Source organism: Vombatus ursinus, unplaced genomic scaffold, assembly GCF_900497805.2.
Source record: "Vombatus ursinus unplaced genomic scaffold, bare-nosed wombat genome assembly UNPS02015255.1, whole genome shotgun sequence".
Taxonomy (NCBI): domain Eukaryota; kingdom Metazoa; phylum Chordata; class Mammalia; order Diprotodontia; family Vombatidae; genus Vombatus; species Vombatus ursinus.
In genome coordinates this window covers 23,864,208-23,880,683 of record NW_020955033.1, presented here as the reverse complement: position 1 = coordinate 23,880,683, position 16,476 = coordinate 23,864,208, and the positions used below count along the sequence as shown (strand labels likewise).

At 42.4% G+C, this 16,476-nt stretch overlaps 1 protein-coding gene across 1 annotated transcript in view; it reads left to right on the top strand.

Moving 5' to 3' along the window:
- The window catches only part of LOC114031908 (CDK5 and ABL1 enzyme substrate 1-like), a 150,449-nt gene that overhangs the window by 124,673 nt on the left and 9,300 nt on the right, over positions 1 to 16,476 (top strand). The window contains exons 5-7 of the mRNA XM_027847109.1: positions 4,257 to 4,353; positions 5,876 to 6,038; positions 6,876 to 6,979. Coding sequence (XP_027702910.1) covers positions 4,257 to 4,353; positions 5,876 to 6,038; positions 6,876 to 6,979 — 364 coding nt within the window. The remainder of the gene's footprint in view (positions 1 to 4,256; positions 4,354 to 5,875; positions 6,039 to 6,875; positions 6,980 to 16,476) is intronic.

Below are 16,476 nucleotides of genomic sequence, written 5' to 3'. Positions count from 1 at the left end.
CCCCCGTTAGATTGTAAGCTCCTTGAGGGCAGAGACTCTCTTTTGCCTCTTTTTGTATCTCTAGCGTTTAGCACAGTGCCTGGCACCTAGTAGTCACTTAAATGTTTATTGACCATTTCTATTCAACAAATATTGATTAAGTAACAAACTATTCAGAAGAATTCTCTTCCAGTTCTGCTCCCCCCAAGAAGCAAGAGCCCATGAGCAAGGCAACATCTTTGCAAAAGGCAGAGTTGAGAAGCACCCTCCCTACCCCTCGATGGAAGGCAGTTATAATACCAATCTCTAGCACCTTAAAAGTCAGGAGTAAAGCATGGAGACATTAAAAGGCAAAGAATTCTTAGACCTTCCCTCCCAGATGGACTTGTAGGAGGGAAGTGGAGTTTTCTTGATCATTAGTTGGGCCAAGGTCACACATGGCCATTATGTGTCAATATTTGAACCCAAGTGTTTCTGCTACAAGACTAGTACTGTCTCCACTGCGCCACAATTTCTCAGATTAAAATAATGTATTGAAATAGGTATATTGAAAAATTTTTAAATGCTATATGTCACCCATCTTATTTTGTTCATATGGATGCCCCAGGAGGGTAGAACTGTATATTTTTTTTTGTTGTTTTATTTTTTTTAGAACTGTATATTAACAGTTGTGAATAGCACCTGTCACAGGAGGGCATGTAGATGTTAAATCAGTCCAGCAATGGGCCCTGCATTTTTGTTTGGGTTATAATCACTAGCTAACAGTACTCCCTAACTGCCAATGAATAGATTTATTATCTAGGGGTAGTCAGCTCCTGTTAACAGCATATGACGTTAAAGAGACAAATCTCTGTATGGTCAAAAGATTTTGAGCCTCAGCTAATGAACTATTTGTTTCATGCAGGATTTGGTACAAAGAAATGCAGTATTATGTATTCAAATGACTAGGGAGGCTGCTTGGCTCCTCCAGCCAGGGTCTCAGAGGACATTTCTGTACCTTGGATGAGTAGCCACAAGGCTGTCAAGCATCTATTAAACACTTTTTATGTGCCAGGCAGTGTTAGAGATACAAAGAAATTCCCCCTCCAAAAAAAAATCATCCAATCTTCAGCTTTGTAGGTTTGGAAATTTCGTTTACCAAGGGCTGATCAGATTCTAGGGGACCAGTTAAACAAGACACTAATTTGTTGTTAATTTTGTTGTTATAGTTCAGTCGTTTTCAGTCATCTCCAGCTCTTCATGACCCCATTTGGGATTTTCTTGGCAGATACTGGAATGATTTGCCATTTCCTTTTCTAACTCATCTTTCAAATGAGGAAACTAAGGCATACAGGGTTAAGTGACTTGCCCAGGGTCACAGAGCTAGTAAGTGTCTGAGTCCAGATTTGCATTCTGGTCTTCCTGACTTCAGGCCACTGTACCACCTAACGTATATTTATATAGCACTTACCTTCAAGGTGGACATTTTCTGCATTTTATAGATGAGGAAACTGAAGCTCAGAGAGGGTAAGAGATTTGTCTAGAGTTGCACAGCTATGTAGTATAAGGGCTGAGATTCAACTCCAGGTCTCCAGAACGCCATTTTGTGACTTGCCCAAAGACACAGGGATAAGCAGGTGGAGCCATGATTGGAACCTCCATTCTGGCTCTGCTACTTTGGTATTTCCTAAATAACTTTGGGCAGGTCACTTCTTAGGTAAGTTCACTCCTCTGGGCTTCAGTTTCCTCATTCGTAAAATGAAGGGGCAAGACACGATGAACTCCAAGTTCCCTTTCAGCTTTAAATCCTCTGATTTTTTTTTTTTATAAAATTCAACTTCCAAACACAGAAGTTCATGGTTTCGTGTACAGTAATTTTTTACATTCTTGTTTATGTATTTGAATGTTCTTAATAATTACTGTGTGTAGAATAATTTTTTAAATAAATCCTTGGATAGACTCTCCATTTAGCTAATTTTACATTATACCCTCCTCCAGTTCCTCTACTGAAGATGCAAGAGAGAAACAGAATAATTGAAAGAGTTAGATTCCAGGGGAGGTAAGGGTGACAAGGTTAAGAGACCAGATTTTGAAAGAAGCAGTGGCATATTTATTTTTTAAATTCAGACATTAGCAAGCACCAACTAAAATGAGTGCTTCCATGTAGAACAGAATAAGAGGATTGTACAAGAAACTCTGAATCTCTATTTTGTACAGCTTGCTTTTCTTTAAATATATAATAACTTTTTCAGGTGTATAATAAATGCAACTTTTAAAGTTATCCTGCTTGTCTACCTTTCTTTAGTTCTTCTTAAAAACAAACAACAACAACAACAAAACCCTGCTTCAATGACCCTCTTTCTTTCTTTTCTTTTTCTTTCAACTGCTCTCTCCCTAGCTTCCTTCTCCCCTCTCCAACTGTCCTCATTGTCCTTTGTAACAAACATACATAATCAAGCAAAATAAATTCCCACATTGGTCATGTTCAAATATATATTTCTCCGTCTTTACTTTCCTCGGTCCAGATATTAATATTATCTATGTTCTGTTGTATTTTATTGTATTTATTTTGTCGAAAGTTTCCTGAATGCATTTTTATCTGATTTAGGCTGTACTGGGCCACATGTTTAACACCTCTGGTTTATAACGTCATAATTTTAGATCTGTAAGGAACCTCAGAACCCACTAGACTACTCCAGTCCCATCATTTTACAGATTAGGAAACTGAAACCCAAAGTAGTTAAATAATTTACCCAAGGTTATATATAGGTAGTGACAGGCAGAATTTGAACCCAAGTCTTTGGACTCTAGAGCCAGTATTCTTTCTATTGTACTTTTTCCAATTTCTGTCCCTCTTCCCCCTTTCTTTCTGTGTGTGTGTGTGTGTGTGTGTGTCTCGCTGTCTCTCTTTTCCTCTTCTCTCTCTCCCTCTCTCCTTATCTTTCCCTCTCTCTCTCTCTCCCCCTTTTCCTCCTTCTTTTCTTTTCCCTAACTCTCTTTATCTCCCTCCCCCATCAGTCTTCCTCCTTTCTTCTTCTTCTTCCTTAACCTCTCTGCTCTCTCTCCACAGTTCATCTGACGCTGGTATCCTATTTGCTACAAACATGGCACATGACCTTTTTATATCATAGAAGCTTACCTATACTTCTCAACAAGAAAAATGCCAGCTTCAATTATTTTTCATTAACAAATATTTTTGAGGTAATTTTTTTGATGTAGAGGCTCCAAAGAGACCTTTAGCCTATCATTTAAATAACCCTTTGTGAAAAGAGAGCCAATCCTGGGTGACAAATACAGAAATTAAATTAGCTTGAACAGCATCTGAACAAAATAGTCATAATATCTATATTAGGGCATTCATTTTAGGAGTAGGTCTAGTAAGATGTTCCAGGACAGGAATAATTTTTTTTTCTCCTCCCAGCTAATAGCAATAAAAAAGATAATAAGTGCTTCATCTACAAAATGAGAAGGATTGAGCAAAATGGCCTCCGAGGGTCCTTCCAGTTGTGTATCTGTAACCCTATGTCTGGGGCCAAAAAACAGGAAGAAAACTGATCATCCCTTGCTTTAGAGAGGATAGGTTGACTGGGTCCTAGAGAGGTATTTTTGCAGTGCCAGATTTTTTATTCCTTATTATTTGATCAGTTTGTTCCAAGAGGTCAGGTAATAAGCGTTTATTAAGTACCTACTGTTTGTCACTATACTATACTGTGGAGATACAAAGAAAGGCCAAGAACAGTCCTTAGAGCTTACGGTCTAAGGAAACCTTATGAAGTGATAAGGGACACTCAGATTCTCAGTATGACTTCCTGTGGTAGACTTTTTGGTCCAGTTGGTTTTCTTTTATTTTGGAATGGCTAACATGTGGACATGCTGAACCCATATGTGGGCAGCTGGGTGGCACAGTGGATCGAGTACCAGGCCTGGAGTCAGGAAGACTCATGTTCCTGAGTTCAAATCCGGCCTCAGACACTTCCTAGCTGTGTGACCCTGGGCAAGTCACTTAACCCGATTTGCCTCAGTTTCCTCATCTGGAAGTTGAGCTGGAAAAGGAGATGACAAACCACTCCAGTATCTTTGCCAAGAAAACCCCAAATGGGGTCACAAAGCATCAGGCACAATGAAATGACTGAACAACAACAACAAACTGAACCCAGAAAACCTTGTGTTGCAAGAGGGAGAAAAAAGACATCCTGTCCTCCAGGGTGCACTTCGTTGTTTTTGGTGTTGTGTAACAAGCAGCATGGCGGTTATAGTGGGGGTGGACAAAAGTATTGTCTTTGGCTCATCCTCTCCAGGGATATGAAATTGGACGGAGGACGACAGTCTACTGGAGCTGTGAGCTTGAAGGAGATTATTGGCCTTGAAGGTGTAGAGCTGGGAGCAGACGGCAAGGTGAGAAGGCTGGCCTTTAAATGATGAGTTAACACAGGCTCATCCAAACTCATAAGGCTAGCCTGTAAGATCAGGTCTGGGGTGCCTAGCTAGTAGCAAGTGGCGCACGGAGGGAAAGGGAGAGAGGAGGGGCAGATTCCTGAGGTTTCCATCCTAGGATCCCCCCAGCTCCACCAGCAGTTTGACAGGACACCAATAATTTCATAGCAGTATGGTTTGAGTTTCCAGAGTTAATTATTTCTTTTCCCCCTGCTGTTTACAACAGTGTTCAACACATCCCAGGAGCTCCCCTCCCCCTTAACATGCCACACTTGAGAATGTAGTGATTAGTGGTATGAAGACATTCATTAAGTGTTAATGCAAGCAGGTGGCATTCCTGCTGCCTTCTTAATGTCAGCTCAGGAAGTGTGATACTCAGGCTCTTTTTTGGCATCCCAAACCACGTCCCCGAGAGGCTTAGCAGTACCTCTGATTTCACACGGTAACAAGCACCATGTTGAAGGGCAGCCGAATTCTTCCATCACCACTGAATCAGAGTGTGTCAGTTCGGACTGCCAGATGGAAAGCTCGAAGGGGGAGGAAAGAGAGAGAAAGAGGCGTTGGAGTATATTTAATTCTCCTGTGCTGGATCCTGTCCAGTAGCTGTAAATTCTTCACAAAACCACCACCTGATACCGGTGTTTCTTCAGGGAGGAAAATTTTACCATGGAAGGGTAACTGGGAAATGAACTCTCCAGGTAGCTGGTCAGAAATGTTCTTGGTATCCTACCGCATTTAGTACTGGGCTCATATTGTATGTATAGGACTTTCCCTGCCTGGTTCCTTTAAAAAGAGGCTCCAACAAATTAAGTGATTTGCCCAAGATTGGGTAACTAAGTGACACGTTGGGTAGAGCACTGGGCCTGGAGTCAGGAAGACCTGAGTTCAAGTCTGGCCTCAGACACTCACTAGCTGTGTGACCCTGGGCAAGTCATTTAACCCTGTTTGCCTCAGTTTCCTCATCCGTAAAATGAACTGGAGAAGGAAATGGCAAACCACTTCAGTATCTTTGCCAAGAAAACCCCTAGTGGGGTCATTAAGAGTCAACTGAACAGGTACTACACACACACTTATATACTTAAATTCATGAATGCTGAACTTCTGTGTTTGGAAGGACAAGATGGAGGGGTGATATTAAGTAATATAAAAGAGGCATCATGGCATCGTTGATGGAGTGACTTGAATTCCAGTCCTGCCGCTGATACTTACTACCTGTATGGGCAAATCACTCAACTTGCATGTGCCTAAGGCAACCTCCTGCCACTTAACTAATAAGTCATAGGTGGGTTGAGATGTTTGAGTGGAAGGAGTTCCCACGCCGGGGAGTTCCCTGTGCTGAAGAAATCTCAACTCCTTCAAGTGTTGGAGTTATGTATCAAGCAGCACGTGGCAGACACCCCTTCATGGTGATGTAGCTTTAAAAAAATCCTACAGTCTCTTTCTTGGGAGTCACCTTTTGCCTGCTCTGTCTTCGTCTCTCTAGACTGTTTCTTACACCCAGTTTCTGTTACCCACCAATGCCTTTGGAGCTCGGAGAAACACCATAGACTCCACTTCTTCCTTCTCCTCCCAGTTTCGTAACACCAGCCACCGTAGCCTTTCCATAGGAAGAACAAGCAGCAGCACCCAAGGGAGCATCGATACAGGTAACTCTGGAGCTCTGGCTATTGCCCTCAGCTGGTAACTTTGAGCCCTTTTTGCAGTGTGACTTTCCTTCAGGTCACTGGAACAGAACAAAGCACAAACAAGGTCAAGTGTGATCAGCTCCTCCTTTGGGTGGTCCTCAGTGTGGGAGCTGGATTGACTTCCTGAAGGAAATCTTGATTACATTTAGCTTAGTCAGTACGAGCCATTGTGGGGAAATTGATTTATGAGGATAGAACTCATTGAAAAGAGATAGGACTTCCATTCCTGCCCATGGAAGGATTTCAAGAAAGTGGAATTATCAAAATCATCCCCTTACATCCAGATCTGAAGCACAGTTCCATGTTTCCTTTTGACTGTTGTCATGGGCAGCTACCCCTCTTAAAATGAAAGAGGTTATTTTGATGTTAATAAGAATTGATAGGACCATTTGTAGACCAGTAGTCAATCCATACAGGAAACTGAGTTCTCAGATTGGATAACAGGTTGAATCATTCAGTATTCAGGTACAGAAAGTGAACTTTTGTTTACTTGGCAGATTCACAATGCCTGGGAGGGTTTACATGCAACTTTCATAAATTAAGGGTTTCGGTAATCTCCTGTCTCAGAAATGACAATAGGATATTTTAAATGGAGATGTAATAGAGTGTCAAGAATGGTAATCCATTTTCAAAGGGGATGAATTTTGTTGTCATGCTCAGGTCAGAATCTGAATATGAAGCAGGTGAACCCAACATTTGGTCAGGTTTCACTCTGAACTCCCAGTTAACTTTCTGTCAGAGACTTTTCAGGGCCATTAACGACTCCTCTGTGTATATGTTTGTGTTCATGACCCTTAGGTAGTGACCTGGGAGATTTCATTGATTATGACCCAAATCTTTTGGACGATCCCCAGTGGCCCTGTGGCAAGCACAAGCGAGTTTTAATCTTTCCTTCATACATGGTGAGTAACATCTGTTGGAGCGCCAATTTTGGCCATTTCTGTGAATCTGGGAGCCTCGACCCCCTCCAACAGCATTGGGCTTGCTAGAACTTATTGCTGGTGGGGAGGGGGAAGGGGGGAAGGGGTCAGTGGTGGGACCAGACCCACAGGGAATTCTCCAGAGATTAGTGCGTCTTTACCATACAGCTTTATGATAAATTAAGAAAGCAGCACCAGCAGAGACAATGGAAGCCTCCAGCTTGAGACCCATAAATTTCACCTCAAACTCAGGCTTAAACTCAAGGGGAGAATTCAGTTCAATTCAACACAGCTTATGACTGTAACTGTTTATGACTATAACACCTGCCATAGACTGAGCATTGAACTAGTTTCTGGGGATATAGACAAATGGAAACCAGTTCCTGACTTCAAGGAGTTTACATTTTACTTGGGGAGAGGGGCTGAGATATAATATGTAAACAGATAAAAATGTCAAGAGGTAGGACACTCACTTGGTGAAAGAGGAGAGTGAAGAGGAGTCAGGAAAGACTTCTTATACAAAAGGGTACCTGAGCTGAGCCCTGAAGGACACTAGGAAAATAAAGAGAGGTGGTTCTCCCTTTTTCCTTTGGACATGATGCTTGTGAACCTATGGGGACCAAGCTGAATTTTCAGTGTTCTGATACCAAACTTACTATATTGCTCCATACTTTTGCCCCAGTTCTGCCTCAGGGTAGGGGGTGGGGTGTTATAGTCATTATTTTCCATAGTGGGTAATTATAGAAATTTTTTCTTCCAAAAAAGATCTCACTTTTAGGGGAGGATTGTACTCTGCCTATGGTATGTCTGTTTTAGGTTTTTAATTTATTCCAGGCCTCTGTGTTCACTAATAAGTCACCACCTATTCAGAACCCCATAGCTCCAAGCAAAAGAAATGTCTCTTGAGCAAATGAAAGCGACCGTAACAGGAATGAAATTTTTAAAAAAAAACCTTTTCATTGATGTTTGCATTCCTTAGGCAACCACCCAGCGTTTTACCCCTTTGCCCTTGTGTGTAACTTCCATTTCTTCATGGGGGTTATATTGTTGTTTCTCACCCTTTGTGTTTTCTCCTATATAGGACTGCATGAGGCTAATGAGGTCTGACATTAGTCTCAGGTGTGGTCTTGGGGGTTCCTCACATTTCCTCAGCCACAGTTGACCTGGATGTAGCATGAGCCAAGAGACTGCCTCTCTTAGCTTATTTTGAGGATGGGGAGAGGGCTGGGGTAATAAGAGAAACACAAGCAGTTCCTCCTCACAGGGCAGTGAACTATTCACAGTTTTACACAGGGTTGACAAAGCAGGCATCCCTCCCAAAATCAGAGAATGAGGACCAGTCATAGGTCCCTGAGCCTTAGCTCTGAATGATAGAACCCGCAGGTCAGAAGACCCCCTTAAAACTTAGAGCATGGAGCAATCACCCCAGTTTGCTTGGTCTCAGTGATTGGAAATCATGCAAAGGTCCGATTGCTCTAATTCACTTTGGTGGTTAGGGGTACTACAGCCTCTTGAGCCCACCATCTCTCTCAGCCATCTCTGGTCCTACTTTGCAGATACATGCCTTAGTAACTGCCAGCCCCAAACCAGCGTAGAGCCTTATGGAACACTGGTTGCCAGCTTGCTTAGCACCCCTCCAGGACCAGCCCACCCCAGCTCTGTCTTGGGGAGTAGATTGACTCACATCTGACTTCTTCAGTCAGCTCCAACATGGTAGCCGCCCTCACGCACATTCCCCCCAAGAACTCAGAGCCCAAGACTGAGAGCTGGCATAGTTGCCTAGCATATGAATGGATGGGATGATCTCATGGGTGGGAGCGTACTCTCATTTTGAGCTGTTTTGTTATCGGTACTTTCTGGGGATGTCCACATGACCACAAACAAATCAGATGAGACCAAATAATTTGCTTAGTTAAGTCTGCTACGTGTTTACCAAGTTGTTTTCAAGTAACTGAACCTACCTTTTCCAGTTAGAGAGAACCTGGTTTCTACCACACACCACACATACCCTTCCTTTTCTTGGTCTAGAACTGTAATTTCATTAGTGCAGGAAGTTTCTCCTATGGAGATATCTTCAGGCAGCTAGGTGGTATAATGGATAGAGTGCCAGACCTGGAGTCAGGAAGACCTGAGTTCAAATCCAGCCTCAGACGCTAGCTGTGTGACCCTGAGCAAGTCATTTAACCCTGCTTGCTGCAGTTTCCTCATCTATAAAATGAGCTGGAGAAGGAAATGGCAAACCACTTCAGTATCTTTGCCAAGAAAACCCCAAATGGGGTCATGAAGAGTCAGACATGACTGAACAACAACAATAAAGGAAATTTCTAATGTGGAGATACCTTTATCAATAGGCAACTCATCTGAAATGGATGGTTAGGGAGTTGTCTGGGACACCATGCCCAGGGTCATACAGATTACTGACAGTATATGTCAGAAGCAGAACTTGAACTCAGATCTCAGATACCAAGCAGCCTCTTTAACCAAATATAGATCCCCACTATACTTTAACCAAATGTTTATTTTCAGTTGTATTTGTTCTTCTAAATGGGAAGTAGGAAAAAGCTCTCTTCCATGTCTCTCCTCTCCCCACACTGTCACACTTTGGACAAGTTTTAAACTGAAGGCCTGAGAAGTAAGCCTATAACTTTCTGAAGACATGTGGCTCCCCCACATTTGGACTTTTGTTTGAAATGTTTTACTTGGACTCATGTGAATGGCACCTACCCGGACATCCTGTGAACGAGCAAAGAGGAGATTTTTGAATGGACAGAATCGCTGGGGTGGCTTCCAGCAGCCCTGTGCTTTGGGCCCTTAAAGTCCCAGGAGGCTGACGATGAAAATGATGAGTTCAGGCACCCAAGCACCCTTTCTTTCAAGAAGGGTGTGCAGCATTAATTACCATATTTCTCAAGTGCCCCAGGGGGAGGGGACTGAGTACAAACCTAGTGTCTGTCCTGGACATTCTGTTCTTTGTGCACAGCTCTGATTTATAATTAAAGTTTCATTAACAAATCAGCATACATCATTAGAGCTTTCCATCTGCCAATTCTTAAGACTTTTTTTCTCCTCTTTATGTGTGTGGAGAGCAATTAAGAGGAGAGAGTGGCCAAGAGAGGTGACATAATGCAAACAGACTTAAAACTCATTCATTCACAAAGATTTCTGGGTCCTTTACATTTCTGGGCAGAAATCCCGGTTGTGTTGTTTTGACATCAGGGAGAGAACAGCCTAATTTAATTTAAAGTGTCTACAGGGGTCACTGATTTTGGAGTGATGGGTTTTTTTGTGTTTTTTACCTAAAATCTCAAGGAAGCCTGCAGGTCTCCTACATAATATATTGCCTGTAGGTTTACTTGCCTAATCCCAGACTCCATCCCCAACACATACGCACAAAGTGGTGTAAGAATAGACCTTAACTCGGGAGAAGATAGCAGAAGTGATTTTTATTTAAATGGGAAACACATAGCTTTAGCTGTGTGAAGTATATGGCTCATTAAAGAGAGATCTGCAACCAGATTTCCCTGTTATGGGAGGTAGGAGAACTTCCCTCTCTAGAGAGCTTTTGAAATAAGACCGATGATTTAGACATTTCACCTAAATGGTCAATTTAGGTGGCTGGACTGAACAACTTCTTGAGGGCCTCTTGATTTTTGATTCTGTACCAAAATGATTGTTATACTTTTTATGGATTGTGTTTTCTGTCATTTAAAAAATATCATTCTTCTACAAAGGAATGCAATAATTTAAAAATTAATTTTAAAAGACCTCACAACCTCTGCAATCTTTCTCTGCGTAGTTGCCACAGATGTTTTTGAAGCTCATTTTATGATACATATAACATTGTGACTTTCTAAATGACATTCCAGCCATAGCTTGTGGCATAAATATTTTAGCCAACATGCATTTTAAGTGTGTGCAGATGTTACGAATGCAAGGCATCTCTCTTGACTCCACACTCATTCCAGGAAATGAAGTGAATGAAGACACTGCGGCAGAGCTGTAGCTGTAGATGGTTTGAGACGTGGTCTTTCTGTGACATAAATCAGGCAGTCAACTGCCCCATGGGCAAAACTGCCCACTAATCAGAGACGGCATCACTAAGTGGACAAAGCTGCCTCTTCCTCTGATTCTATTCCTCAGGCTCAAAATTATTTCATTGATGGAAAACTGCATATTCACCATCTCGGGGAAAAGGAGAGGAGAGGAGAGGGGGCAAGTGTGTATCCATAGTAAATCCAAGATTGTGTATTTAGTTTCTCTTCCACAGAAATGGAATACTCTTGCAGTTAAGAGGAAATAGATGAGTCATCCTTTCACTTTGTCTAGTGATTTACCAATCTCTCAGGGAGATTGATTAAATGCTTAGAACAACCGAACTGTCCATCTGTTTATCATCGCTAACTAGATTTAGTAAAGGGCCTCTGCTCTCCTTAATTACCCTAGCTAGCATGGAGCATCTGCTTTCTCAGCACCTATCCAAGCCTGCCATTCAGATGGAAATCAGACAATTGCAAATGAAGCAAAGTGATTTTAGCTTTTCATTGAATTTTAGAGCTAGAAGAGACAACCCCCTCTTTTTATACATGAGGAAACTGAGACTCCAACAAATCAGGTGATCTGCCCAAGATTGAGTGGCTAAGTGACGCATTGGGTAGAGCCCTGGGCCTGTCTGAGTCTGAGTTCGAGTCTGGCCTCAGACACTTACTGGCTGTGTGACCCTGAGCGAGTCACTTCACCCTGTTTGCCTCAGTTTCCTCATCTGGAAAATGAACTGGAGAAGGAAATGACAAACTACTCCAGTATCTTTGCCAAGAAAGCCCCTGATGGGGTCACGAAGAGTCAGACACAGTTGAAACAGCTGAACAGCAACAGCACATGCAAGTAGTGGCATGAGCTGGACTGTAATCCAAGTATTCTGCCTCCTGGTCCACAGTCTGCCAACATTCATCTTTGGAATATCCATCAAGATAGTCTGCCCCTGGTTATTAAGATGATGACGTTTAATGATAAGAACCAGGGGTATGCAAGTAAATGTTTAATGACCAAATTTCCAGGGAGGGAAATTACATATAACACACTTTTTAAGTTTAATCTGTGTTACTGATATTTTCTCCAAAACTCTCTTCGTTCTGGCCCCGATTTGTAGTATTTGCCAATTTTGGAGGGGTAAATGCTTACAATCAAAATTTAACAATTAGGTCTCAGGTGCCAGTTAGAGCAATCTCAAGCACACCGCTAATAACAGCTCGCATTCGTGTTGAATTTTGGCCGTCCTGCCTGGAAAACTCTAAGCTGGCTTTCTGTCTATCATCCCCTATTGCTTCTCATCCCCATTTGACTGATGAGAAAAACTAAGGCTTTCTGACTCTTTGTGACCCCATTTCAGGTTTTCTTGGCAGAGATACTGGAGTGGTTTGCCATTTCCTTCTCCAACTCATTTTCCAGATAAGGAAACTGAGGCAAACTGGGTGAAGTGACTTGCCCAGAGTCACATAGCTAGTAAGTTTCTCAGACTGAGCTTGACTCAGTTCTTCCTGACTCCACGCCTACCACTCTTACATGCTGCATCACCTAGCTGCCCCTAATCAAACAGCTTCAACAATTCAGAGAGGATGATTTTTGAAGAGTACAGGGTGGGTAAATGAGAAAGGCCTTTTTACTGAGACATTTAACTGGAGTATCCTTAAGTGTCTTCAGTATTCTTCACGCCAATGTTATGGTGTCAGAGCTAGAACTTTGACCACCAACTTCCTGGACTTCCTGATTCATCAAGTATTGTTACATTCATAACACCTACTAGACATGGAAGGGTGGAGCTCTTAACAACCTTCTAGTCTGTTTCTTTGCCTCCTGTCCAGGGCTCAACTATAACCATCCATACCACCCTCCCCCAAAACACACAGACACACACACACACACACACACACACACACACCCCATTACATTTCTTGGTATGGGGTGTGATAGTTTTCTTGTCCTTAAAGTTCATAGAGTCATAGATTTAAAAGCTAGAAAGGGCTTCAGAGGTCATCAGTGGAGCTAAAGGCACTGAGCCCAGTTGTTTGAGTGCCTTGCCTCTGGTCACACAGCTAATAAGTACCAAATGCAGGATCTGAATGGGGGTCTTCCTGATTCCAAGTCCAGTCTACCCACCATGTTGCCTCTCAAGTTAAGTAGTGGGACGTGCCTTTGAGGTTTAGGAAGGAGGAGGCAATATTGCAGAGCTGTGTTGCACAGTATCATTTTAATGGGAGATAGTTTCTTTGGGTATGATTAAGGATTTTGTTTGTTTTTAATAAATCCTTGGTACTTTAGTGTCTCGTGATAGGTGTGGTATAATATCCCAGCTAAATAAAAAAGTGGTGGTAACAGAAATCGTATCTTTTATCCAAGAAAGTTGCTATAAATGCTCCATGCATACACACACACACACACACACACACACACACACACACACACACGGCTTTGTATACATATACACACACAGAGAACAAGAAAGTTCTCCTTTTTTGAACTGTGTATATCCACTCATTTTATGTCTTGGAAGGTCTCCTCCTCCCAAATGACCTTCCTCCTCTTCCCCTTAAGACAGCTGTGTATACACAGCTTCCTCGCAGCCAGCCAGCTGCTGGAGAGTGCTTTTACATGACCTCTCACCCTTAAGAGCAGAAATGCCACCTCTGCAGAAATGCAAGCTTGCCTTGGCCAGAGCCAGCCCCATTCATCACAACATCCAGCTGGCCGCTGCTGATGCAGTTTAAGAGAGTAACTGTTTCTTCAGGGAGTTCTATTCATTTTAAGGTCTGCCTATCAGAAGGGCATTATGTGCAGCTAAAAACTGGTTATTCAGGAAAGCAAACTATTTAATTAACTATCTGACTTTGGGCAAAACCTGGGTGCTGTAAAAGTATGTAAACAATAGGAGAAAACTAGTAAGATGAAATTGGCCTAATTGTTTCTTCCTCTTCAGATATGTAGCTCTCTCTTGGTTAATAAATCAATCAGTCAACCTTTGTTAAGCACCTACTATGTGCCAGGCACTGTGCTAAGTGCTGGGGATACAAAAAGAGGCAAAAGACAGTCCCTGCCCTCAGCTAATGGGGCAGACATAACAAATACATACAAAGCAAACTCAGAGGAGTCACTAGAATTTAGAGGGATTTGGGAAGATTTCCAGTAAAAATGAGATTTTGGTTGGGACTTGAAGTTTATACTTTTGGAGGCTAGTTTTAATCAGAGCTCTGTGAACCAGTTTTGCCCTTTTAAATACCCTTCCCAATATCCTATTCCATCATGAGGTACAGTTTTAATAAGTTTCATAGCACTTTAAGATTTGGAAAACACTTTATGTGTCTTCTTTGATTCTCACAACAACATTATGAGATAATTGCTATCATTTTCCCCATTTTACAGAAGAGGAAACTGAGACTAAGAGGTTAAGTTACTGCCCCACGGTCACACAATGAGTAAGTGTCTGAGACAGATCTTTTCCAGACACGACTGTACCTTCTGGGGATGCAGATTTAGAAAGGGACCAGTTCATCCCCTCCTATTATGGATCACTGTGTGCTGGGACCTGCTTTATCCCTAGATCACTCACTCTTGTTAAATATGGAAGAGGTTGCTCTCCCTTGCATCCACAAAAGACCAACAACAGCCAGGCCTCAGCAATGGGTCAGGTTGCTGATGTTTGCCACCTTGAAACAAGTTAAGATGCAGTGCTTTCTGTGCTTAGGTAGGAGAGTGGGATTTCTGGTGGAAATAAACTGCTCAGTCCTACCCCTGAGCCTTGAGAGGAAGCAGAGGCTCGAGGCTTACACAGAACCATCCTACTATGGCAGAAAGGAATCAAAATATGGGAGGCACACACATGGCATTTTGTAGACAGTCCAGCATCTGAAGGCCAATGCAACATAGATAAACAAATGGAAAATTAAACTGATACTGGTTTGACAACAGTGGACTGTTTTGGGATCTTTCATGTATAGACCTCTATAGGTAAGGCTGCAGGCAATTCAATTGTTCAATAAGCATTTATTAAGCATCTCTTGTGTGCCAGACTCTGTACTAGACACTGGGATACAGGTGCCAGAAGAATCAGAAGATACGAGTCTCTGTAACTGGAAATTTCAAGAGATATAGGAATGCTTTTAGAAGAGAAAAAAGAAAGCTTTTCAAGTATTGGCATTCATTTAAAATTGAATAAATATTAAGTGCCTGTTATGTGTGAGGTATTGGGAAAGATAGCTCCTGTGGAAGAGGTGGAATTTGAACTAGGATTTTAAAAGTGGCTAGAATGTTAACAGGCAGAGATTTCGGAGGAGAGGGCCTTCCAGGCCTAAGGAACAGTGTGAGCAAAGCCCTGGAGGTGGGAAACCTAGAATATGTTTTGAGGGTAGACTGGAATCCAGTTTGGCTGACAGGAGAGTACCTGAACTGGAGCAGTGAAAGAGCATTTGCTGTGGCTAGCACCATGGGCCAGGATTTAAAAAAAAAAGAAAGACAGGGCAAATGCCATTTTAAGGATATCCAAGGAACCATCCATATTATTTTGTTGTGTCAGAGTAGATCCTGAGTCCCCAGGCTTATAATTTACATATCTGCTTATCATTTACATATCTGCTTATAATTAAATATCTTATAATTTAAATATCTTGGGAAAGGAGAGTGTCATGTAGTTGGATTTTTCAAATAGATGTACAACCAAAACAAAGAAGGACCCCATCATATTTAATGTTTTTAGTAGAAAGCAACCCGAATTGGAGTCAGTTTTGCTACATTATTACTGTATGACCTTAGGCAAGTCACCTTCTTCCTCTGTGCCTCAGTTTCTTCATCTGTAAAGTGAGGTTTTTGAACTAAATGATCTCTAAGATTCCTGTAGCTCTGAATCATCTGATCCTGTGAACTCTTATTCTTTTCCTTCCCTCACTACTCCAGGTAATAATGCCTGCAATAGATAGTTGGTTTTTTGTCTTCCTTGGGAATGACTTTGATCCTCATCAGTTTTGCAGTCAGAGAAATCAGAATCAGTACCATGCCCCCCTCAGAGCCAGAAGGAATCCTGTAGCATGATGCAGTGCACCTCCAAGGTACACTTCACCCACACCTGGGCCCCTCTGTGCATTGCTTCCAGAAAATCATCGGTCTACGCTGCTGACTCACTGGCATTGCAGAGATTCATCTGTAAAATAGTGTGGAATAGCCCTCAAAATTATCCCAGGGCAAGGGTGTGACCTTGGGCTCCAGCTTGCTGATGATTCTGTGTGTGTGTGTGTGTGTGTGTGTGTGTGTGTGTGTGTGTGTGTGTGCGCGCGCGCGCGTGTGTGCCCTCGGGAGGGTTCCAAAATTGTGCCTAAACCCCAGAGACTCCTATAGTCAGTCCCCAGTACATGCATTGGCTCTGTGCTTGATCCAAGGTCGAGTGGAAGGATGCCAGCCCTTGTGCTTTCCCAGAAACCGTTCAGGCTGCCATTTTA